The sequence below is a fragment of the Procambarus clarkii genome, chromosome 72 (genome assembly GCF_040958095.1).
Source record: "Procambarus clarkii isolate CNS0578487 chromosome 72, FALCON_Pclarkii_2.0, whole genome shotgun sequence".
NCBI classification, from domain to species: domain Eukaryota; kingdom Metazoa; phylum Arthropoda; class Malacostraca; order Decapoda; family Cambaridae; genus Procambarus; species Procambarus clarkii.
Genome location: NC_091221.1, coordinates 16,319,113 through 16,346,505, shown reverse-complemented (window position 1 = coordinate 16,346,505; position 27,393 = coordinate 16,319,113). Strand labels below are relative to the sequence as shown.

Genomic DNA, 27,393 nt, shown 5'->3' with positions numbered 1-27,393 from the left:
TTATACTAGCGTGGACCAGTTTGTACTAGCGTGGACATGTTTGTACTAGCGTGGACAAGTTTATACTAGCGTGGAAAAGTTTGTACTAGCGTGGAAAAGTTTGTACTAGCGTGGACAAGTTTGTACTAGCGTGGACATGTTTGTACTAGCGTGGACCAGTTTGTACTAGCGTGGACCAGTTTGTACTAGCGTGGACAAGTTTGTACTAGCGTGGACATGTTTGTACTAGCGTGGACAAGTTTGTACTAGCGTGGACAAGTTTGTACTAGCGTGGACATGTTTGTACTAGCGTGGACAAGTTTGTACTAGCGTGGACCAGTTTGTACTAGCGTGGACAAGTTTGTACTAGCGTGGACATGTTTGTACTAGCGTGGACCAGTTTGTACTAGCGTGGACAAGTTTGTACTAGCGTGGACATGTTTGTACTAGCGTGGACAAGTTTGTACTAGCGTGGACATGTTTGTTCTAGCGTGGACATGTTTGTACTAGCGTGGACAAGTTTGTACTAGCGTGGACCAGTTTGTACTAGCGTGGACAAGTTTGTACTAGCGTGGACAAGTTTGTACTAGCGTGGACAAGTTTGTACTAGCGTGGACAAGTTTATACTAGCGTGGACAAGTTTGTACTACCGTGGACAAGTTTGTACTAGCGTGGACAAGTTTGTACTAGCGTGGACAAGTTTGTACTAGCGTGGACAAGTTTGTACTAGCGTGGACATGTTTGTACTAGCGTGGACAAGTTTGTACTAGCGTGGACATGTTTGTACTAGCGTGGACAAGTTTGTACTAGCGTGGACAAGTTTGTACTAGCGTGGACATGTTTGTACTAGCGTGGACAAGTTTGTACTAGCGTGGACAAGTTTGTACTACCGTGGACAAGTTTGTACTAGCGTGGACAAGTTTGTACTAGCGTGGACAAGTTTGTACTATCGTGGACAAGTTTGTACTAGCGTGGACAAGTTTGTACTAGCGTGGACATGTTTGTACTAGCGTGGACAAGTTTGTACTACCGTGGACAAGTTTGTACTAGCGTGGACAAGTTTGTACTAGCGTGGACATGTTTGTACTAGCGTGGACAAGTTTGTACTAGCGTGGACAAGTTTGTACTACCGTGGACAAGTTTGTACTAGCGTGGACAAGTTTGTACTAGCGTGGACATGTTTGTACTAGCGTGGACAAGTTTGTACTATCGTGGACAAGTTTGTACTAGCGTGGACATGTTTGTACTAGCGAGGACAAGTTTGTACTAGCGTGGACAAGTTTGTACTAGCGTGGACATGTTTGTACTAGCGTGGACAAGTTTGTACTAGCGTGGACAAGTTTGTACAAGCGTGGACATGTTTGTACTAGCGAGGACAAGTTTGTACTAGCGTGGACAAGTTTGTACTAGCGTGGACAAGTTTGTACTAGCGTGGACAAGTTTGTACTAGCGCGGACATGTTTGTACTAGCGTGGACAAGTTTGTACTAGCGTGGACAAGTTTGTACTAGCGCGGACATGTTTGTACTAGCGCGGGACATGTTTGGAATAATCAACAGGTGTACAGGTTCCTGAGCCTACTGGGCTCTATCATATCTACACTTGAAACTGTGTATGGAGTCAGCCTCCACCACATCACTGCCTAATGCATTCCATCTGTTATCTACTCTGACACTGAAAAAGTTCTTTCTAACATCCCTGTGGCTCATGTGGGTACTCAGTCTCCACCTGTGTTCCCTTGTTCCCGTACCACCCGTGTTAAACAGTTTATCTTTATCTACCCTGTGAATTCCTCGGAAAATTATGAATGTGGTGATTTATTTATTTCTATATACAAGAGTTGTTACATGGTTGTAAAGCCACCAACACGTATAGCGTTCCGGGCAGGTCCTTAATACTAATTTCCCTAGAACACAACCCACAAAATCGTTTAACAACCAGGTACCCATTTCCTGCTGGCTGAACAAAGGCTACAGTTAAGGATTGGCGCCCAGTCAATCCACCCCGGCCAGGATACGAACCCAGGCCAAAGTGCTCGCGATACGCCTCGGGGACTGTTGATCATGTCTCCCCAAACTCTTCTGTCTTCCAGTGACGTGAGGTGCAATTCACGCAGCCGTTCCTCGTAACTCATGCCTCTTAGTTCTTGAACAGGTCTAAAGTGGCATACCTCTGAACCTTCTCTAGCTTGGTCTTATGCTTTTCACTCTCTCATATTCACTTCTCTCTCTCTCTCTGCCTCATTTTCTCTCGTCTCTCTGCCTAATATAACTTTCACTCATTTTCTCTTCCTCAGTTAACTTTCTTATTTATTTTCTAATATTATACCAGCAGCTGAGGTCAACCTTGAGGTTACCTTGAGGTGCTTCCGGGGCTTAGCGTCCCCGCGGCCCGGTCGTCGACCAGGAAGAAATTCACGGAAGAAATCATAACACAGTTTTCTGTCAAGGAACAAGAACCAACATTTATGGATAACAGTCAATAATTTTTGTTTCAAAAGGTCAATTAACCTTTTGTAAAAAGGTTATTAAACTTATCAGACTTTGCAAAAATTAACCTTTTTATTAAAAAAGTTTAAGTTCAGGAAATATGTATATTCGAATTTATATTGAATATCTGATTAATTTATGCATAAAATATTACTCCCAAAGTTCAGATAAAATGTTACATGATATTTGGTCATATTCCCTTACATTAGGGTAAAGGAATGTTACCTTAGGGGAAGGGAATGTTGCCTTAGGGGAAGGGAATGTTACCTTAGGGTAAAGGAATGTTACCTTAGGGGAAGAGAATGTTGCCTTAGGGGAAGGGAATGTACCTTAGGGGAAGGGAATGTTACCTTAGGGAAGGGAATGCTGCCTTAGGGAAAGGGAATGTTACCTTAGGGGAAGGGAATGTTACCTTAGGGGGAAGAGAATGTTACCTTAGGGGGAAGAGAATGTTACCTTAGGGGAAGGGAATGTTGCCTTAGGGAAAGGGAATGTTACCTTAGGAGATAGGAATGTTACCTTAGGGGAAGGGAATGTTACCTTAGGGGAAGGGAATGCTACCTTAGGGGAAGGGAATGTTGCCTTAGGGAAAGGGAATGTTACCTTAGGATAGGGGGAATGTTACTGTAGGGCAGGGAAGGTTACAAGCTCAACAAGCAACAATGTAACACAAACATGGAGCAACAGTCACAAGCTCAACAAGCAACAATGTAACACAAACATGGAGCAACAGTTACAAGCACAACAAGCAACAATGTAACACAAACAAGGAGCAACAGTCACAAGCTCAACAAGCAACAATGTAACACAAACATGGAGCAACAGTCACAAGCTCAACAAGCAACAATGTAACACAAACATGGACCAACAGTCACAAGCTCAACAAGCAACAATGTAACACAAACAAGGAGCAACAGTTACAAGCACAACAAGCAACAATGTAACACAAACATGGAGCAACAGTTACAAGCACAACAAGCAACAATGTAACACAAACATGGACCAACAGTCACAAGCTCAACAAGCAACAATGTAACACAAACATGGAGCAACAGTCACAAGCTCAACAAGCAACAATGTAACACAAACATGGAGCAACAGTTACAAGCACAACAAGCAACAATGTAACACAAACATGGACCAACAGTCACAAGCTCAACAAGCAACAATGTAACACAAACATGGAGCAACAGTCACAAGCTCAACAAGCAACAATGTAACACAAACATGGAGCAACAGTTACAAGCACAACAAGCAACAATGTAACACAAACATGGACCAACAGTCACAAGCTCAACAAGCAACAATGTAACACAAACATGGAGCAACAGTCACAAGCTCAACAAGCAACAATGTAACACAAACATGGAGCAACAGTTACAAGCACAACAAGCAACAATGTAACACAAACATGGAGCAACAGTTACAAGCACAACAAGCAACAATGTAACACAAACAAGGAGCAACAGTCACAAGCTCAACAAGCAACAATGTAACACAAACATGGAGCAACAGTCACAAGCTCAACAAGCAACAATGTAACACTGAGAACAGGAGATGTTTTTTCACCCACAGGGTTATAAACCCATGGAACCGCCTACCCGCGAACCAATAAAATCCGAAACACTTCTGAATATTAAAATCCAGTTCGATTACATCACCAGAACAAATGGGGTGATTTTTGACAAGCCGCCGACTTCCTGTTCTTGTCGAAGCCACTAGAGAGAGTGTGGCTCTTAGGTAAATTCAGGTAAATCTGTCTGAGAGAGAAATATGTATACAAATATATGTTAGAGGATAAAAAGGTCAGGAGTCAGTATATTCGACGGTCAGAAAGGCGGGGCCCAAGAGCTAAGAGATCGATCCTGTAGGCACCAATACACTCCGGTATTCCCAAGTGGACTGTTAGCAGATATAAGACAAAGTTAGATATATGTACTGGTTGGATTTATTGATATATATTTCTCGCTCCCAGAGAGAGAGAGAAAGAGAGAGAGAGAGAGAGAGAGAGAGAGAGAGAGAGAGAGAGAGAGAGAGAGAGAGAGAGAGAGAGAGAGAGAGAGAGAGAGAGAGAGAGAGAGAGAGAGAGAGAGAGAGAGAGAGAGAGAGAGAGAGAGAGAGAGAGAGAGAGAGAGAGAGAGAGAGAGAGAGAGAGAGAGAGAGAGAGAGAGAGAGAGAGAGAGAGAGAGAGAGAGAGAGAGAGAGAGAGAGAGAGAGAGAGAGAGAGAGAGAGAGAGAGAGAGAGAGAGAGAGAGAGAGAGAGAGAGAGAGAGAGAGAGAGAGAGAGAGAGAGAGAGAGAGAGAGAGAGAGATTAGGTTAGGTGGTTAGCTGGTTAGGTTAGGTGATATATATATATGATGGGATGGAGGTAGTGAGAGAGTGAGAGAGAGAGAGAGAGAGAGAGCAAGCGAAAGAACACACACAATTACCTACCAAAATAGTTTAGTTTCCATGTGCCAGAGAGAGGAGGCCTAGTAGGCCTAGACACAGCTCCCCCCCCCCCCCCCCCTGGCTCACCTCGGCCAGTACAGGACCGTCGGCGCTGACACACTCACACTCTCCACCTATCATAAAATGTATTCAGGAAAAACCCTTTGAAACGCAGTTAACCGGACCAATCAGTATAGGAACTAGGCAGTGGCGCCACGCTTGCTTACACGGCTGTAAGCTCTGTTACGGAACGATGTGTTCATGATGAACAGTGTGTTCATGATGAACAGTGCTCATCATGACAGTGGAATTCAATTCATACTGACTTCATCTGGGGTCCCTAAATCCCTGGGACCCCACACCATCATACTGGGACCACATCTCAGTGGGACCCCAACACATTGGGCCCCACTGTGACCCCCAAGACACATTGGGACCACCACTTTGACCCTAAAACACACTGAAACCCCACTACAGGTCCAAGACATACTTAGACCAAGATATACTTGGACCCCATCACATTGGGACCTAATTTTGATCCCAACAATACACTGGACCCCCAAGAAAACTTGGACCCCAACAATATACTGGACCCCAAGAAAACTTGGACCCCAACAATACACTGGACCCCAAGAAAAACTGGGACCCCAACACACTGGGACCCCTAAGGTTCACTTGGACCCCCTAAGACGTCCTGACAATCATACTGAACCGAACCTATACACACTCATCCATGATTATACAACTGTATACATAGATGATACATAATAGCAAGCAACAATCATACACAGAGGCAGATATAGTGTCAGTCATACACATGGGGCCAGATACACAGAGACAGGTATACACAGCCAGACACCGAGCCAGATATATAGGCTGAGGCTGAGACAGATACACAGTGCAATATTGAGAGGTTTGTTGAAGGTGGTGGTGGTGGGGGGAGGGGAGTAGTGGAGGTGGTGGGGGGAGTGGTGGTAGTGGTGGTGGTGGTGGTGTGGGTGGTGGTGGTGGTGGGGGAAGGGGAGTAGTGGAGGTGGTGGGGGGAGTGGTGGTAGTGGTGGTGGTGGTGGTGTGGGTGGTGGTGGTGGTGGGGGAAGGGGAGTAGTGGAGGTGGTGGGGGGAGTGGTGGTAGTGGTGGTGGTGGTGGTGTGGGTGGTGGTGGTGGTGGGGGAAGGGGAGTAGTGGAGGTGGTGGGGGGAGTGGTGGTAGTGGTGGTGGTGGTGGTGTGGGTGGTGGTGGTGGTGGGGGAAGGGGAGTAGTGGAGGTGGTGGGGGGAGTGGTGGTAGTGGTGGTGGTGGGTTATTGGTGGTGGTGGTGGTGGGGGTGATGGTGGTGTGGGTGGTGGTGGTGGTCGTGGTGGTGGTGGTGGTGGTGGTGTGGGTGGTGGGGGTGGTAGTGGTGGTGATGGTGGTGGTGGGGGGAGGGGAGTAGTGGAGGTGGTGGGGGGAGTGGTGGTAGTGGTGGTGGTGGTGGTGGTGGTGATGGTGGTGGTAGTGATGGTGGTGGTAGTGATGGTGGTGGTGGTGGTGGAGGTAGTGATGGTGGTGATAGTGATGGTGGTGGTAGTGATGGTGGTGGTAGTGATGGTGGTGGTGGTGGTGGAGGTAGTGATGGTGGTGGTAGTGATGGTGGTGGTAGTGATGGTGGTGGTAGTGGTGGTGGTGGTGGTGGTGGAGGTAGTGATGGTGGTGGTAGTGATGGTGGTGGTAGTGATGGTGGTGGAGGTATTGATGGTGGTGGTGGTGGAGGTAGTGGAGGTAGTGATGGTGGTGGTAGTGATGGTGGTGATGGTGGTGGGAAGGTTGGATCCTATCCAACAATGGTGGTAGTGGTGATTACAGTGTGGCCAGGAATCTTAACATATATTAAACTGGAGTTAGTAGTGCCTATAAAGTATATATATATATATATATATAAGTGTTATACTAACACCAAACCCGTATTGCAGGCGCGGTGTGCTCGGAGCTGGGGGAGCGTATTGCGAGAGGTGGCGGCGTATTTACCCAGATATACGCTACCCTTGGGGAGCTGCCTGCTGTCCTGGTCGCTTCTACCTTACTCCTCGACCTTATTCTCCTCCCTGCCATAGGTAAGTCATCATTAAGGTAACCGGCAGGTGGGCAATGGGTATGCTAGTATATCAGCTAGTTCTAGTGGTATATCTGCTAGTTCTGGTGGTATATCAGCTAGTTCTAGTGGTATATCTGCTAGTTCTGTTGGTATATCTGCTAGTTCTGGTGGTATATCTGCTAGTTCTGGTGGTATATCAGCTAGTTCTAGTGGTATATCTGCTAGTTCTGGTGGTATATCTGCTAGTTCTAGTGGTATATCTGCTAGTTCTGGTGGTATATCTGCTAGTTCTTGGGGTATATCTGCTAGTTCTGGTGGTATATCTGCTAGTTCTGGTGGTATATCTGCTAGTTCTGGTGGTATATCTGCTAGTTCTGGTGGTATATCTGCTAGTTCTGGTGGTATATCTGCTAGTTCTGGTGGTATATCTGCTAGTTCTGGTGGTATATCTGCTAGTTCTGGTGGTATATCTGCTATTTATGGTGGTATATCTGCTAGTTCTGGTGGTATATCTGCTATTTATGGTGTTATATCTGCTAGTTCTGGTGGTATATCTGCTATTTATGGTGGTATATCTGCTAGTTCTGGTGGTATATCTGCTATTTATGGTGGTATATCTGCTAGTTCTGGTGGTATATCTGCTATTTATGGTGGTATATCTGCTAGTTCTGGTGGTATATCTGCTATTTATGGTGGTATATCTGCTAGTTCTGGTGGTATATCTGCTAGTTCTGGTGGTATATCTGCTAGTTCTGGTAGTATATCAGCTAGTTCTGGTGGTATATCTGCTATTTATGGTGGTATATCAGCTAGTTCTGGTGGTATATCTGCTAGTTCTGGTGGTATATCTGCTAGTTCTGGTGGTATATCTGCTTGTTCTGGTAGTATATCAGCTATTTCTGGTGGTATATTTGCTAGTTCTGGTGGTATATCAGCTAGTTCTGGTGGTATATCAGCTAGTTCTGGTGGTATATCAGCTAGTTCTGGTGGTATATCTGCTAGTTCTGGTGGTATATCTGCTAGTTCTGATGGTATATCTGCTAGTTCTGGTAGTATATCAGCTAGTTCTGGTGGTATATCTGTCGGAAAATCCGACACCATTTAATATATCATACAGACAGATAATAGCTGTGTTGTATAAACAAGTTAACCATAGAAAACGTAACTTGTAGTGGAATTACCGTCTAAAGAAAACGGGATATCATCACCACACACTATTATAATTAACCACCTATTATGGTGGGAATTATTCTTAAATACATTAGTCTTTGGACTTTACCATCATAAAAACATCTTATATAAATTAACTTAATTATCAATATTAAAGTAGAGTAAATGTGACCCTTCTATCACTTTCTGACATGTGGACAATGTAAGCCAGGCGTCAGAGGGGGAAGGAGGGCAGCCATTGTTTAGACTAGACCAGAGGCTCACACGGGAGCAAATTCGGCTCCTGTTAATTTTACTTGGACGTAGTGTTATGGAAACCAAAGGTGTACCATTTTCAACACGCTGTCAACAATTCAAGTTAAGTGTTCTTTCCGAAACCCATGTATCTTTCATTTATGGCCATTAATGTCATTATATAGGGTGACCCGGTTAGAGCACGTGGAAGCCTCAAACTAAAGGTAATTAAGCCAGGTCTTCATGTTCCATGTACAGTTTTCTCTGAAATACTTGTCATATATAGGATTCTGGCTTCACAGCTAGCGCACTTTTGACAGGTCAAGACGAGGAAGATTTTGTGCACCAGTTACTGGGTGATATGGAAGCTACCTCAAAGAGGATAATTTGGTGTCTACACCCTAGTTATACCTGGTGGACTAACCTGCTGTACTATAAGATAAGGAACCTCTTCAATGTATGTAGTTAATTCTGTAGTTTGATTGGCTGCATATATATAAATATAAACCCCCCTTATCACTTATCATTATACAAATTGCTATCGAAGTATATAAATTAACGTAAATATAAATTCATATAAATTAAATAAATATAAATCTCACAGGTCGGTTCCCACATTTTTTGGTCCTTCGAAACCGAATTATTTGGACCTTCGGAACCGGATTATTCGGTCCTTTGAACCCACATTTGGTCATCTTAGTACCGGATGAACCAGTTAACCAGTGGATTCATTAAATATACTAGTGCAGTGTTATTTAAACAAAGGCCAGCCAGTCAAACACGGCAGCGTAGCCTCGAGGGAGCTCAGGAGCCTCCCTCAGCCGAGTTCAGCCTTAGTCAGCGGTTTCATACACACCCACAGATATTTGGTGGCGTGTTATTTCGTGAAATGACAGCGCTAATATAGAAGCCAGCCAAATTAGTGGCTGTGTCCTCGCAAGATTGTTCACGGATTTCGTGGTGTTACATTTCGCGAGAGATTATCTACGAATTTTGTGGACTTTATTTCGCGAGGTCACTAATAATATTTAATACTTCTAGATAATATTAGAAGTTTCATAGAGGCTAATTAAGAGGCTATTATCAATAATTGTGTATATTATTTCTCCAAAATAGAGAATTATTTAATATATTGCACTAGTGATCACAGTATAATATTTACTAATTGCCAACCCACAACAGGGTAGGATACTGACTAGTTGAACTATTATTGTTCATCCTAGTCCCATTATTACTATAGTCAGTTGTACTATATTGAACAACCTAACACCATTAATGAATGGTCCAGACCCTATTTTGGGTGTAATTTTTATCAACTCGAGTTGAGTTGTGTATATATAATAATTTACTTATGATCATTACACCTTTGAGTGATTAATTAGTGTCTCTACCATCCTGGGGTGATATAGAAGAGCTAACCTAAAGGTACTTCCAGTGACACTGGTTTATCACTCAAATCATTAGTGTGTATGATTGTATATATATAATGTGTATTAATTTTAAGTGCTAACCTCTAGTAGAGGTAGGATTATTGCCTAGTGAGTTCAGAATTTAACCCTAGGCTACCATTAGTACTTGCTCACAATTTATGAGCCAGTGGTGCCCAATTAACAAGTCACCATGACTAATCCACAGAAAGCAAAGCGTGCTTTAGTAGCAAGTAAACGCCAACTAACAAGAGATCTCAACCAATATGAACAGTTGTTATATGAGCCTGTAATTAATTATCGTCGGTTGAAAATACCACTGTTGCAGATTCAAACCCAATTGCATATATTGAAAGCAAATAGGAAATCTTACCAAAATCAGGTCCACGACGACGACGACATAATAGTTGAAGATGTGGAACCATTTCTGTCTGACCTAGCACAATATGAAGAAGAAACTCAAGGCAGGTTGGAACATTTACACAGGATAATTGAATCAGAACAAATAGCAAGTACATCAAATAAAGTAGATAATGTTATGGATGATCTGGATCTTTTTGAGAATAAATGTAAAGCCAGATTAGATCCTTTAATCAACAAGGATAAAGCTTCACCCACTACAGCTTCACCCAATAATATACCACCAGAAATTAAGCAGTTCTCAGACAATTTATCCACAGTCTCTGTGGTTTCTGAAAACCCAATACCTGAGGCTACTAAGTTAACATGCCTCCAAACTAGAGGTGAAGCTGAACCAGTAGTAGAAAATGTAAATGAAAATAGCGACAGCACTAATTTCCCAGTCCAGCCTCCTAGGGATAATGCTGGCAATGAGAAAACTGTCATACGTCTAGTACTACAATTGCTGGATTTACCTCAACCTGATCAGACTGCTGACTCATTACAATCCTTCAGCATGGAGTTTGAGTCACTACTAAGAACATTCAGTCTTAAGGTTGATATAACTACTAGTGAATGGATGACCAAAGTAGTCCTTCAACGAAAATTGTCCAGCGATATACTAGATGAATTATATGCACATCAACATAACACCATCCTGACAGTACAGGACATCACTGAAGGTTTACATTCCATCATAAACAAACGACGAGCAAATGAGGAAGTTAAAGCCTCATGCAAACCTTCAGAAATAGAAAATAATAGTCAATTAAAGGGTAAAACAACCACCCCAAATAAACATCAACCAATTACTCTAACATCAAGTTGCAGAAAATCTGACAATGCAGCAGCATCCTCCAAGCCTACTGTTACTAGTTCACCCAAACCGGTAACTTCCAAACGTGCAGTAGGCTGGGGGACATGTATGTTCTGCAAAAAGAAACATTCAACATACCGTTGTGCTAATTATCCAACCAGAGACACTCGTATGGAGCGACTCCAGGAATTAGGGAGATGTGCAAGGTGTCTCAAGTCACACAACATAGACTATTGTGATACCCAATTCAACACCTGTAACAGGTGTAGAAGAGGTAGGCACCATGCAGCACTGTGTAAATATACGAAATTAACGTATTCAAGACCCAAGGTGGAAGATAGCATTCCCACCACAGTACAGTACTGCAAGGTGCAACCAACAAAGAGTGTCCAATCGGCAAAGTCTAAAGGCAATACGACTTTGCCTACTGCTCAAATTACCATCCTGAATAAGAGGGCCAAGGTCCATACCCGTGGGTTGTTTGACCAAGGATCCCAGAGAACATATATTACTAAAAGGCTGGCAGATGAATTACAATTAAGGCCTGTAGCCCAGATGTCATTCAACATCTCAGGGTTTGTAACAGATGCAGGACCTCAAGTCTACCAGGTGGTACAACCATCAGTACGTTTAGGCAGGTACGTCTGTCGAGTACAAGCCATTGTGGTGGACAAAATACCAGTAGACCTACAAGTTCAAGGTCTGAGAGCAACAGCCAAATTCCTGAGAAATAGAGGAATAAAATTGGCAGATAATATTAAGTCTGATCACCTCACCGACTTCGGTCTCCTTGTAGGGACAGACTATTGTCATCGATTCATCGGTAGCCCTACCAAATATCAGGGTATAACCATGTTAAACTCTGCAGGAGGTAAATTACTCTCAGGCCCAGTATCAAGCCTGAGGAGACCTATGCCTGCAGATAAACAATACTAGTAGAAATCTAAATTTGTCAGCTGATTATATTTCTCCAGTAGCATTATACTAAGGAGATTACAGCTGACTATACCAACAGAGGTTGATGTTAGTATCATCATTTAATGCTGGAGATGAGTTCATGAGGCCTCAGTGGCAAATCAGTGAACAGTAGCCTAAAACAGCTACAAGTCACTGCGACCAATGTCACTGAACCCACTGCAGTCTCAGAACCATACTTTACTTTAATGATGAGCTATTCAATCTTCTGAATCAATTAACTAAATTAAACCCCAATAAATCTGATGACTGATTTGATACATTTATTATTTAATCAAGATGTATTCCATGGGCCTCAGTGTTTATATATCAGTGACCAGTTACCTGAACAAACTTCAAGTTATATCTAATGTCACTGATCTCACTGCAGTCCCTGAATCATACTTGACTGTAGTACTTGATCACATTCAGTCTTCTGGGTTAAATAATATGTAATAAGGCTTGAATATTAGCCTTTCAAGAGTTGACAGGGAAATGAAATCGCATTAGACTTCTAACCCCTGCAACTCTAGTACGGGACATCCGTCCTGTACGAACAGACACACAAATGTGTGATTACTAACTACTAACATCAAATTAATCTAATAATTCGAAGGAGGAGTATCGGTGTTCGTCTGTTCTAATTAGGACTTCGACCCGTGAGCAGCCCCTGGGGAATTATGTCGGAAAATCCGACACCATTTAATATATCATACAGACAGATAATAGCTGTGTTGTATAAACAAGTTAACCATAGAAAACGTAACTTGTAGTGGAATTACCGTCTAAAGAAAACGGGATATCATCACCACACACTATTATAATTCACCACCTATTATGGTGGGAATTATTCTTAAATACATTAGTCTTTGGACTTTACCATCATAAAAACATCTTATATAAATTAACTTAATTATCAATATTAAAGTAGAGTAAATGTGACCCTTCTATCACTTTCTGACATGTGGACAATGTAAGCCAGGCGTCAGAGGGGGAAGGAGGGCAGCCATTGTTTAGACTAGACCAGAGGCTCACACGGGAGCAAATTCGGCTCCTGTTAATTTTACTTGGACGTAGTGTTATGGAAACCAAAGGTGTACCATTTTCAACACGCTGTCAACAATTCAAGTTAAGTGTTCTTTCCGAAACCCATGTATCTTTCATTTATGGCCATTAATGTCATTATATAGGGTGACCCGGTTAGAGCACGTGGAAGCCTCAAACTAAAGGTAATTAAGCCAGGTCTTCATGTTCCATGTACAGTTTTCTCTGAAATACTTGTCATATATAGGATTCTGGCTTCACAGCTAGCGCACTTTTGACAGGTCAAGACGAGGAAGATTTTGTGCACCAGTTACTGGGTGATATGGAAGCTACCTCAAAGAGGATAATTTGGTGTCTACACCCTAGTTATACCTGGTGGACTAACCTGCTGTACTATAAGATAAGGAACCTCTTCAATGTATGTAGTTAATTCTGTAGTTTGATTGGCTGCATATATATAAATATAAACCCCCCCTAATGTGTAGAGGATCGATTTGTGAGATTATTGCAGAAATACAGTCCACTTATCATTATACAAATTGCTATCGAAGCATATAAATTAACGTAAATATAAATTCATATAAATTAAATAAATATAAATCTCACAGGTCGGTTCCCACAATATCTGCTAGTTCTGGTGGTATATCTGCTAGTTCTGGTGGTATATCTGCTAGTTCTGGTGGTATATCTGCTAGTTCTGGTGGTATATCAGCTAGTTCTGGTGGTATATCATCTGGTTCTGGTAGTATAATTGTGCATTCTGGTAGCATATCAACAAGTTCATTTAGTATATCTTAAGGTCATAGAAGTATATCTTAAGGTCCTAGAAGTATATCTTAAGGTTGTCGAAGCAGATTTTAAGGTTTTGGAAGTATCTCTTCAGGTACTTGAAGCAGATAAAATGTTTCTAATTGTAGACCTGAACATTTCTGATTGTAGAACCTAATATTCTGAAAGGAAATTTCCTTCGAGCTCCTTCTGGAAGGTTCTGGAAGGAAATCTTAACGTTCTGGAAGAAGATCATAATATTCAAGTAATGTTAGCTGTGTGTCTGTTCATCATGCAACAATCGGTTTGACAATGGTCCGTGACGGACCGACATGTCGTCGTGTTCTCATCGTCTGGTGTGTGGATTGTTCATCATATCTTCAGTCACGTTATTGTGACTCATCGCCGTAATCTTAATGAGCTAATAGTAGAAGTTAGGTCCTAATAGTAGACCCTACAGTTTTACCCATCCCCATCCACTTACAGTGTGGTGAATGGGGGATGAGTAGGCAGCGCTGCTGGTGGGTTATGAGGACGGAGTCGTCAAATGATAAGAGGCTAGTTACATTATGATTGGTTAGGTTAGACAGGTCAACAAGACACGGGCTAACAACAACTAACCTAACCCTAGGGATGTAGACAGGTCTTGTCCCAAGTGCGGAAACCTGAGGCCGGAGACCGACCATCGCCAAAACCACAACAGTAGGTTCTAGTCAGGTTTACCCCTACCACCTCTCTCTCACCTCACCCCACAAGAACCTCTTCCATCTGCTTACCCCACCTTCCCCCCTTCTCCTCACCCCTCAAGACTACCCCCACAGCTCACCCCACCTTAACCCCCCTCTCTCCACAGCCGCCAGGGGGAGCAGCGAGTACGTGGGGCTGGTCACGGAGAGATGGGTTAGCGAGGCACTCCAGGCCAGACTCCCGCTACTGCAGGAGTGCCGGTACTTGGCCCCCCACCCTGACCTGCTGGCAGTGGCACTTCTCCTTCTCTCCACTCTCATCGTCGTAGCTGGCACCAAGGTAAACCCACTAGGTAAACCAAAAGGAGGCAAACCCACTACGGTAACTCAACTAATGTAAATAAACTAAGGTAACCCAAGGTAAAGCCACTAGGGTAAACCCAACTAAGGTTGAGACACTAGGGTAAACCCAACTAAGGCTGACACACTAGGGTAAACCAACTAGGGAAACCCCAAAAAGATAATGCCAAGATAAACTCACTAAGGTAACATAACTGGAGTAGCCCAACTAGTTTAAAGCAACTAAGGTAAACATACTAGAGGTAAATCAACAAGTGTAAACCAAGGTAAGGTAAATCCACTAGGTAAACCCAACTGGATAAACCAATAGAAGGTAATCCCACTAGGGTAACTCAACTAATATAAATAAACTAAGGTAACTAATCTATGGTAAAGCCATTAGGCTAATTATCTAAGGTAAACCCAACTGAGACAATCCAACTTGGATATATCCAACTAAGGTAAATTCGAATTAGAGTATAATCCACTAGGGTAAACCCCATGTTCTTTAATATATCCCATACATGGATATACACAGGCGAAGAAATATACATATGATGCACACATTCACATAAATTCGTGCTCTTCAATACTACACATTCATTTATAAATATATGTGTATATATATATATACCTAATTTACAAAGACACGTTAATACTTGCCTCAAATACACTAATGTATTCACCTATTTGTATTCACGTAGTTGTGCTTGCAGTTGTTGAGCTCTGCTCTTTCGGCCCACCTCTCAACTGTCAACTAATTCCCCCCCTCCCACACACCCTCCCAGGAAGCAGCTCCGTAACAGCTGACTAACTCCCAGGTACCTATATACTGTTTGGTAACAGGGGCATCAAGGTGAATGAAACTCTGCCCATTTGTTTCTGTTTGGTCTAAAAATTGAATCCGGGCCACAGAATTACGAGTGCTGCGTGCTGTCCGCTCAGCTACCAGACCCCTGTGTATGTATATATTCATGTATGCAGGTGAGTACATATGTGCAATATGTACAAACATTTATTAATATGACGTACTAAATAGCCAGATTGCACTACTTGGCCAAGTATTGAAAGCCAGATCTGCCTAGTAGGCAGAGTGATTTTCGTTAGTATCAAAAATTGGTTTCCAATAGATTTATTTGAAATAATATTAGTATAATATATTGAGAACATGAATTAGTAACTAAGTTATGTTTGTCTAGGTCAGATTAGGTTTGGTCATATTTCTATGTTAGTTTTGACACATACAAAATTATATCAAATTATATCTAATATGAAGTTTCATATGTATAAAAAATACTATATCATTTCAAAAGAAAAAATCGGAAAAATATATAATTTCAGGTAAACTCAGCTTACTAGGCAAATCGGGCTTTGGATAATAGGCCAAGAAGTGCATTTTGTCACAGTGAAATCACAATGGATATATCAGTGGCGTGATATATCAGTGGCATGATATATTAATGGCGTGATATGTCAATGGAGTGATATATCAGTTGCATGATATATCTGTGACATGATATATCATTGGCATGAAATATCAGAGGCATGATATATCAGTGTCATGATATATCATTGGCATGATATATCATTGGCAAGATATATCAGTTCCATGATATATCAGTGGCATGATATATCAATAGCATGCTATATCAGTGTCATGATATATCAGTGGCATGATATATCATTGGCAAGATATATCAGTTCCATGATATATCAGTGGCATGATATATCAATAGCATGATAAATCAGTGGCATGATATATCAGTGGCATGATATATCAGTGGCATGATATATCAGTGGCATGATATATCAGTGGCATGATATATCAGTGGCATGATATATCAGTGGCATGATATATCAGTGGTATGATATATCAGTGGCATGATAAATCAGTGGCATGATATATCAGTGGCATGATATATCAGTGGCATGATATATCAGTGGCATGATATATCAGTTGCATGATATATCAGTGGCATGATATATCAGTGAAAATCCTTTTGAGACAATGGAGTGCCCTAAAGAAGCATTCTGGTAATTCCCAGACACCTGTCTTAACCGACTCGGTCACGATGGTACAAAAGTCGATCGTTAGCGATACACAATCAAGAATTCGGGGTTCGAATCCCGGGTGGGAAACAGAAATGATTGGGCACATTTCCTATCACCTAATGCCTCTTTTTACCTAACTGTAAGTAGGTACCCAGGAGATACTCAGCTTCTTATAGAACTGTACCCTGGACGAGGTCAGTCTAACGTGTATTAATACACGCTGGCTTCCTGTCCCCCGACACAATTAATTATTATTAATTATATCAGGGGATGGCCTGACGGCTGAGTGAACGGTGTTCGGGGTTCGTAGTCCTAAGGTTCTGGGATCGATCCCGGTCTGAGTCGGAAACATATGGGCAGAGTTTCTTTCACCCTGATGCGCCTGTTCACGTTCAGAACTTCACTACACCACCACCACCATAACACTAGGACCCAATAATGAACTATGGTGCTACACCACCACCATAACCCCAGGACCCAATAATGAACTATGGTGCTACACCACCACCATAACCCCAGGACCCAATAATGAACTATGGTGCTACACCACCACCATAACCCCAGGACCCAATAATGAACTATGGTGCTACACCACCACCATAACCCCAGGACCCAATAATGAACTATGGTGCTACACCACCACAATAACCCCAGGACCCAATAATGAACTATGGTGCTACACCCCACCATAACACCAGGACCCAATAATGAACTATGGTGCTACACCACCACCATAACACCTGGACCCAATAATGAACTATGGTGCTACACCACCACCATAACCCCAGGACCCAATAATGAACTATGGTGCTACACCCCACCATAACACCAGGACCCAATAATGAACTATGGTGCTACACCACCACCATAACACCTGGACCCAATAATGAACTATGGTGCTACACCACCACCATAACACCTGGACCCAATAATGAACTATGGTACACCACCACCATAACCCCAGGACCCAATAATGAACTATGGTGCTACACCACCACCATAACACTAGGACCCAATAATGAACTATGGTGCTACACCACCACCATAACCCCAGGACCCAATAATGAACTATGGTGCTACACCACCACCATAACCCCAGGACCCAATAATGAACTATGGTGCTACACCACCACCATAACACTAGGACCCAATAATGAACTATGGTGCTACACCACCACCATAACCCCAGGACCCAATAATGAACTATGGTACTACACCACCACCATAACCCCAGGACCCAATAATGAACTATGGTGCTACACCACCACCATAACCCCAGGACCCAATAATGAACTATGGTGCTACACCACCACCATAACCCCAGGACCCAATAATGAACTATGGTGCTACACCACCACCATAACCCCAGGACCCAATAATGAACTATGGTACTACACCACCACCATAACCCCAGGACCCAATAATGAACTATGGTGCTACACCACCACCATAACACTAGGACCCAATAATGAACTATGGTGCTACACCACCACCATAACCCCAGGACCCAATAATGAACTATGGTGCTACACCACCACCATAACCCCAGGACCCAATAATGAACTATGGTGCTACACCACCACCATAACCCCAGGACCCAATAATGAACTATGGTGCTACACCACCACCATAACCCCAGGACCCAATAATGAACTATGGTGCTACACCACCACCATAACACTAGGACCCAATAATGAACTATGGTGCTACACCACCACCATAACCCCAGGACCCAACGATGAACTATGGTGCAACACCACCACCATATCCACAGGACCCAATAATGAACTATGGTGGTACACCACCACCATAACCCCAGGACCCAATAATGAACTATGGTGTTACACCACCACCATAACCCCAGGACCCAATAATGAACTATGGTGCTACACCACCACCATAACCCCAGGACCCAATAATGAACTATGGTGCTACACCACCACCATAACCCCAGGACCCAATAATGAACTATGGTGCTACACCACCACCATAACCCCAGGACCCAATAATGAACTATGGTCCTACACCACCACCATAACCCCAGGACCCAATAATGAACTATGGTGCTACACCACCACCATAACCCCAGGACCCAATAATGAACTATGGTGCTACACCACCACCATAACCCCAGGACCCAATAATGAACTATGGTGCTACACCACCACCATAACCCCAGGACCCAATAATGAACTATGGTGCTACACCACCACCATAACCCCAGGACCCAATAATGAACTATGGTACTACACCACCACCATTACCCCAGGACCCAATAATGAACTATGGTGCTACACCACCACCATAACACCAGGACCCAATAATGAACTATGGTGCTACACCACCACCATAACCCCAGGACCCAATAATGAACTATGGTCCTACACCACCACCATAACCCCAGGACCCAATAATGAACTATGGTGCTACACCACCACCATAACCCCAGGACCCAATAATGAACTATGGTGCTACACCACCACCATAACACTAGGACCCAATAATGAACTATGGTGCTACACCACCACCATAACCCCAGGACCCAATAATGAACTATGGTGCTACACCACCACCATAACCCCAGGACCCAATAATGAACTATGGTACTACACCACCACCATAACCCCAGGACCCAATAATGAACTATGGTGCTACACCACCACCATAACCCCAGGACCCAATAATGAACTATGGTGCTACACCACCACCATAACACCAGGACCCAATAATGAACTATGGTACACCACCACCATAACCCCAGGACCCAATAATGAACTATGGTGCTACACCACCACCATAACCCCAGGACCCAATAATGAACTATGGTGCTACACCACCACCATAACCCCAGGACCCAATAATGAACTATGGTGCTACACCACCACCATAACCCCAGGACCCAATAATGAACTATGGTGCTACACCACCACCATAACCCCAGGACCCAATAATGAACTATGGTGCTACACCACCACCATAACACCAGGACCCAATAATGAACTATGGTGCTACACCACCACCATAACCCCAGGACCCAATAATGAACTATGGTGCTACACCACCACCATAACCCCAGGACCCAATAATGAACTATGGTACTACACCACCACCATAACCCCAGGACCCAATAATGAACTATGGTGCTACACCACCACCATAACACCAGGACCCAATAATGAACTATGGTGCTACACCACCACCATAACCCCAGGACCCAATAATGAACTATGGTCCTACACCACCACCATAACCCCAGGACCCAATAATGAACTATGGTGCTACACCACCACCATAACCCCAGGACCCAATAATGAACTATGGTGCTACACCACCACCATAACACTAGGACCCAATAATGAACTATGGTGCTACACCACCACCATAACCCCAGGACCCAATAATGAACTATGGTGCTACACCACCACCATAACCCCAGGACCCAATAATGAACAATGGTACTACACCACCACCATAACCCCAGGACCCAATAATGAACTATGGTGCTACACCACCACCATAACCCCAGGACCCAATAATGAACTATGGTGCTACACCACCACCAAAACACCAGGACCCAATAATGAACTATGGTACACCACCACCATAACCCCAGGACCCAATAATGAACTATGGTGCTACACCACCACCATAACCCCAGGACCCAATAATGAACTATGGTGCTACACCACCACCATAACCCCAGGACCCAATAATGAACTATGGTGCTACACCACCACCATAACCCCAGGACCCAATAATGAACTATGGTGCTACACCACCACCATAACCCCAGGACCCAATAATGAACTATGGTGCTACACCACCACCATAACCCCAGGACCCAATAATGAACTATGGTGCTACACCACCACCATAACCCCAGGACCCAATAATGAACTATGGTGCTACACCACCACCATAACCCCAGGACCCAATAATGAACTATGGTACACCACCACCATAACCCCAGGACCCAATAATGAACTATGGTGCTACACCACCACCATAACCCCAGGACCCAATAATGAACTATGGTGCTACACCACCACCATAACACTAGGACCCAATAATGAACTATGGTGCTACACCACCACCATAACCCCAGGACCCAATAATGAACTATGGTGCTACACCCCACCATAACACCTGGACCCAATAATGAACTATGGTGCTACACCACCACCATAACACCAGGACCCAATAATGAACTATGGTACTACACCACCACCATAACCCCAGGACCCAATAATGAACTATGGTACTACACCACCACCATAACCCCAGGACCCAATAATGAACTATGGTGCTACACCCCACCATAACCCCAGGACCCAATAATGAACTATGGTGCTACACCACCACCATAACCCCAGGACCCAATAATGAACTATGGTACTACACCACCATAACCCCAGGACCCAATAATGAACTATGGTACTACACCACCACCATAACACCTGGACCCAATAATGAACTATGGTGCTACACCCCACCATAACCCCAGGACCCAATAATGAACTATGGTGCTACACCACCACCATAACACCAGGACCCAATAATGAACTATGGTGCTACACCACCACCATAACCCCAGGACCCAATAATGAACTATGGTACTACACCACCACCATAACACCAGGACCCAATAATGAACTATGGTACTACACCACCACCATAACACCAGGACCCAATAATGAACTATGGTGCTACACCCCACCATAACCCCAGGACCCAATAATGAACTATGGTGCTACACCACCATAACCCCAGGACCCAATAATGAACTATGGTACTACACCACCACCATAACACCAGGACCCAATAATGAACTATGGTGCTACACCACCACCATAACCCCAGGACCCAATAATGAACTATGGTGCTACACCACCACCATAACACTAGGACCCAATAATGAACTATGGTGCTACACCACCACCATAACCCCAGGACCCAATAATGAACTATGGTGCTACACCACCACCATAACACCAGGACCCAATAATGAACTATGGTACTTCACCACCACCATAACCCCAGGACCCAATAATGAACTATGGTGCTACACCACCACCATAACCCCAGGACCCAATAATGAACTATGGTACTACACCACCACCATAACCCCAGGACCCAATAATGAACTATGGTGCTACACCACCACCATAACCCCAGGACCCAATAATGAACTATGGTACTACACCCCACCATAACCCCAGGACCCAATAATGAATTATGGTGCTACACCACCATAACCCCAGGACCCAATAATGAACTATGGTGCTACACCACCACCATAACCCCAGGACCCAATAATGAACTATGGTGCTACACCACCACCATAACCCCAGGACCCAATAATGAACTATGGTGCTACACCACCACCATAACACCAGGACCCAATAATGAACTATGGTACACCACCACCATAACCCCAGGACCCAATAATGAACTATGGTGCTACACCACCACCATAACCCCAGGACCCAATAATGAACTATGGTGCTACACCACCACCATAACCCCAGGACCCAATAATGAACTATGGTGCTACACCACCACCATAACCCCAGGACCCAATAATGAACTATGGTGCTACACCACCACCATAACCCCAGGACCCAATAATGAACTATGGTGCTACACCACCACCATAACCCCAGGACCCAATAATGAACTATGGTGCTACACCACCACCATAACCCCAGGACCCAATAATGAACTATGGTGCTACACCACCACCATAACCCCAGGACCCAATAATGAACTATGGTACACCACCACCATAACCCCAGGACCCAATAATGAACTATGGTGCTACACCACCACCATAACCCCAGGACCCAATAATGAACTATGGTGCTACACCACCACCATAACACTAGGACCCAATAATGAACTATGGTGCTACACCACCACCATAACCCCAGGACCCAATAATGAACTATGGTGCTACACCCCACCATAACACCTGGACCCAATAATGAACTATGGTGCTACACCACCACCATAACCCCAGGACCCAATAATGAACTATGGTACTACACCACCACCATAACACCTGGACCCAATAATGAACTATGGTGCTACACCCCACCATAACCCCAGGACCCAATAATGAACTATGGTGCTACACCACCACCATAACACTAGGACCCAATAATGAACTATGGTGCTACACCACCACCATAACCCCAGGACCCAATAATGAACTATGGTGCTACACCACCACCATAACCCCAGGACCCAATAATGAACTATGGTGCTACACCACCACCATAACCCCAGGACCCAATAATGAACTATGGTGCTACACCACCACCATAACCCCAGGACCCAATAATGAACTATGGTGCTACACCACCACCATAACCCCAGGACCCAATAATGAACTATGGTGCTACACCACCACCATAACCCCAGGACCCAATAATGAACTATGGTGCTACACCACCACCATAACCCCAGGACCCAATAATGAACTATGGTACTACACCACCACCATAACCCCAGGACCCAATAATGAACTATGGTGCTACACCACCACCATAACACTAGGACCCAATAATGAACTATGGTGCTACACCACCACCATAACCCCAGGACCCAATAATGAACTATGGTGCTACACCACCACCATAACCCCAGGACCCAATAATGAACTATAGTGCTACACCACCACCATAACCCCATAACCCAATAATGAACTATGGTGCTACACCACCACCATAACCCCAGGACCCAATAATGAACTATGGTGCTACACCACCACCATAACCCCAGGACCCAATAATGAACTATGGTACTACACCACCACCATAACCCCAGGACCCAATAATGAACTATGGTGTTACACCACCACCATAACCCCAGGACCCAATAATGAACTATGGTGCTACACCACCACCATAACCCCAGGACCCAATAATGAACTATGGTGCTACACCACCACCATAACACCAGGACCCAATAATGAACTATGGTACACCACCACCATAACCCCAGGACCCAATAATGAACTATGGTGCTACACCACCACCATAACCCCAGGACCCAATAATGAACTATGGTGCTACACCACCACCATAACCCCAAGACCCAATAATGAACTATGGTGCTACACCACCACCATAACCCCAGGACCCAATAATGAACTATGGTACTACACCACCACCATAACCCCAGGACCCAATAATGAACTATGGTGCTACACCACCACCATAACCCCAGGACCCAATAATGAACTATGGTGCTACACCACCACCATAACACCAGGACCCAATAATGAACTATGGTACACCACCACCATAACCCCAGGACCCAATAATGAACTATGGTGCTACACCACCACCATAACCCCAGGACCCAATAATGAACTATGGTGCTACACCACCACCATAACCCCAGGACCCAATAATGAACTATGGTGCTACACCACCACCATAACCCCAGGACCCAATAATGAACTATGGTGCTACACCACCACCATAACCCCAGGACCCAATAATGAACTATGGTGCTACACCACCACCATAACCCCAGGACCCAATAATGAACTATGGTGCTACACCACCACCATAACCCCAGGACCCAATAATGAACTATGGTGCTACACCACCACCATAACCCCAGGACCCAATAATGAACTATGGTACACCACCACCATAACCCCAGGACCCAATAATGAACTATGGTGCTACACCACCACCATAACCCCAGGACCCAATAATGAACTATGGTGCTACACCACCACCATAACCCCAGAACCCAATAATGAACTATGGTGCTACACCACCACCATAACACCAGGACCCAATAATTAACTATGGTACACCACCACCATAACCCCAGGACCCAATAATGAACTATGGTGCTACACCACCATAACCCCAGGACCCAATAATGAACTATGGTGCTACACCACCACCATAACCCCAGGACCCAATAATGAACTATGGTGCTACACCACCACCATAACCCCAGGACCCAATAATGAACTATGGTGCTACACCACCACCATAACCCCAGGACCCAATAATGAACTATGGTGCTACACCACCACCATAACCCCAGGACCCAATAATGAACTATGGTACTACACCACCACCATAACCCCAGGACCCAATAATGAACTATGCTGCTACACCACCACCATAACCCCAGGACCCAATAATGAACTATGGTGCTACACCACCACCATAACCCCAGGACCCAATAATGAACTATGGTGCTACACCACCACCATAACCCCAGGACCCAATAATGAACTATGGTACCCAAACCAGGACCCGAAAATAAGCTCGTATCCCACTTTAACTTCCCGTCCACAGGTGGTGTGTCAGGTCGGGGCCGCTGGTGTGGGCGTCTCCCTCTTGGTGTTGACAGCCGTCTGCGTCTCCTCCTTCGTCAGCGCCGACGTCCATCACTGGACTCATCCTCCTGGCTTCTTTCCCTACGGCCTTCATGGGGTAATGATCACGACATGAAAGATCGTTGAGAATTTTTGTTTGTTGCTAGTATTTTGTCTACACTTTTCAACCATGTCTATCTCCTTGTCCTCATAACCTCTAATCCATATCCTTATATCCTTTACCTCCAGCTCCTTGTCCTCATATCCCAGCTCCTTGTCCTCATATCCCAGCACATTGTCCTCATATCCCATCACCTTGTCTTCATATCCCAGCATCGTGTCCTCACATCACGTCTCCATGTCCTCATATCCCAGGTCCTTGTCCTCATATCCCAGCACTTTGTCCTCATATCCCACCGCATTGTCTTCACATCCCAGCACCTTGTCCTCAAATCCCAGCTCATTGTCCTCACATCCCAACTCCTTGTCCTCATATCCCAGCTCCTTGTCCTCATATCCCAGGTCCTTGTCCTCATATCCCAGCATCCTGTCCTCATATTCCAGCTTCTTGTCCTCATATCCCAGTTCCTGGTCCTCATATCCCAGCTCCTTGTCCTCTTACCCTAGCTCCTTGTCCTCATATCCCAGTACCTTGTCCTCATATCCCAGCACCTTGTCCTCATATCCCAGCTCCTTGTCCTCATATCCCAGCTCCTTGTTCTCATATTCCAGATTCTTGTCCTCATATCCCAGCTCCTTCTCCTCATATCCCTGCTCCTTGTCTTCATATCCCAGCTCATTGTCTTCACATCCCAGCACCTTGTCCTCATATCCCAGCTCCTTGTCCTCATATCCCAGCTCCTTGTCCTCATATCCCAGTTCCTTGTCCTCACATCCCAGCTCCTGGTCCTTACATTCTAGCTCCTTGTCCTAATATCCCATGTCCTTGTCCTCATATCCCAGGTCCTTGTCCTCATATCCCAGCATCCTGTCCTCATATCCCAGCTTCTTGTTCTCATATCCCAGTTCCTTCTCCTCATATCCCAGTTTCTTGTACTCATATCCCAGCTTCTTGTCCTCATATCCCTGCTTCTTGTTCTCAAATCCCAGCTCCTTGTTCTCATATCCCAGATTCTTGCCCTCATATCTCAGCTCCTTGTCCTCATATCCTAGCTCCTTGTCCTCATATCCCAGCTCCTTGTCCTCATATCCCAGCTCCTTGTCCTCATATCCCAGCTCCTTGTCCTCATATCCCAGCTCCTTTCCACATATTCCAGCTCCTTGTCCTCATATTCCAGCTCCTTGTTCTCATATCCCAGTTCCTTGTCCTCACATCCCAGCCCCTGGTCCTCAGATCCTTGCTCCTTGTCCTCATATCCCAGGTCTTTGTCCTCATATCCCAGGTCCTTGTCCTCATATCCCAGCATCCTGTCCTAATATCCCAGCTTCTTGTCCTCATATCCCAGTTCATTGTCCTCATATCCACGCTTCTTGTCCTCATATCCCAGTTCCTTGTCCTCATATCCCAGCTCCTTGTCCTCATTTCCCAGTTCCTTGTCCTCATATCCCAGCTCCTTGTCCTCATATCCCAGCTCCTTGTTCTAATATCCCAGATTCTTGTCCTCATATCCAAGCTCCTTGTCCTCATATCCCTGCTCCTTGTCCTCATATCCCAGCTCCTTGTTCTCATATCCCAGATTCTAGTCCTCATATCCCAGCTCCTTGTCCTCACATCCCAGCTTATTGTCCTCACATCCCAGCTCCTTGACCTCATATCTCAGCTCCTTGTCCTCATATCCCCAGCTCCTTTTTCTCGTATCCCAGATTCTTGTCCTCATATCCCAGCTCCTTCTCCGCATATCCCTGCGCCTTGTCATCATATCCCAGCTCATTGTCTTAACATCCCAGCAACTTGTCCTCATATCCCACCTCCTTGTCCTCATATCCCAGCTCCTTGTCCTCATATCCCAGCTCATTGTCCTCACATCCCAGCTCTTTGTCCTCATATCCCAGATTCTTGTCCTCATATCCCAGCTCCTTCTCCTCATATCCCTGCTCCTTTTCTTCATATCCCAGCTCATTGTCTTCACATCCCAGTACCTTGTCCTCATATCCCAGCTCCTTGTCCTCACATCCCAGCTCCTTGTCCTCATATCCCAGTTCCTTGTCGTCACATCCCAGCTCC

General features: G+C 44.5%; 1 protein-coding gene across 1 annotated transcript in view; it reads left to right on the top strand.

Moving 5' to 3' along the window:
- LOC123752559 (high affinity cationic amino acid transporter 1-like) overlaps window positions 1–27,393 on the top strand; it is a 200,765-nt gene that overhangs the window by 151,880 nt on the left and 21,492 nt on the right. The window contains exons 2-4 of the mRNA XM_069312534.1: window positions 6,847–6,987; window positions 14,635–14,807; window positions 25,189–25,326. Of these exons, the coding sequence (XP_069168635.1) occupies window positions 6,847–6,987; window positions 14,635–14,807; window positions 25,189–25,326 (452 nt within the window). The remainder of the gene's footprint in view (window positions 1–6,846; window positions 6,988–14,634; window positions 14,808–25,188; window positions 25,327–27,393) is intronic.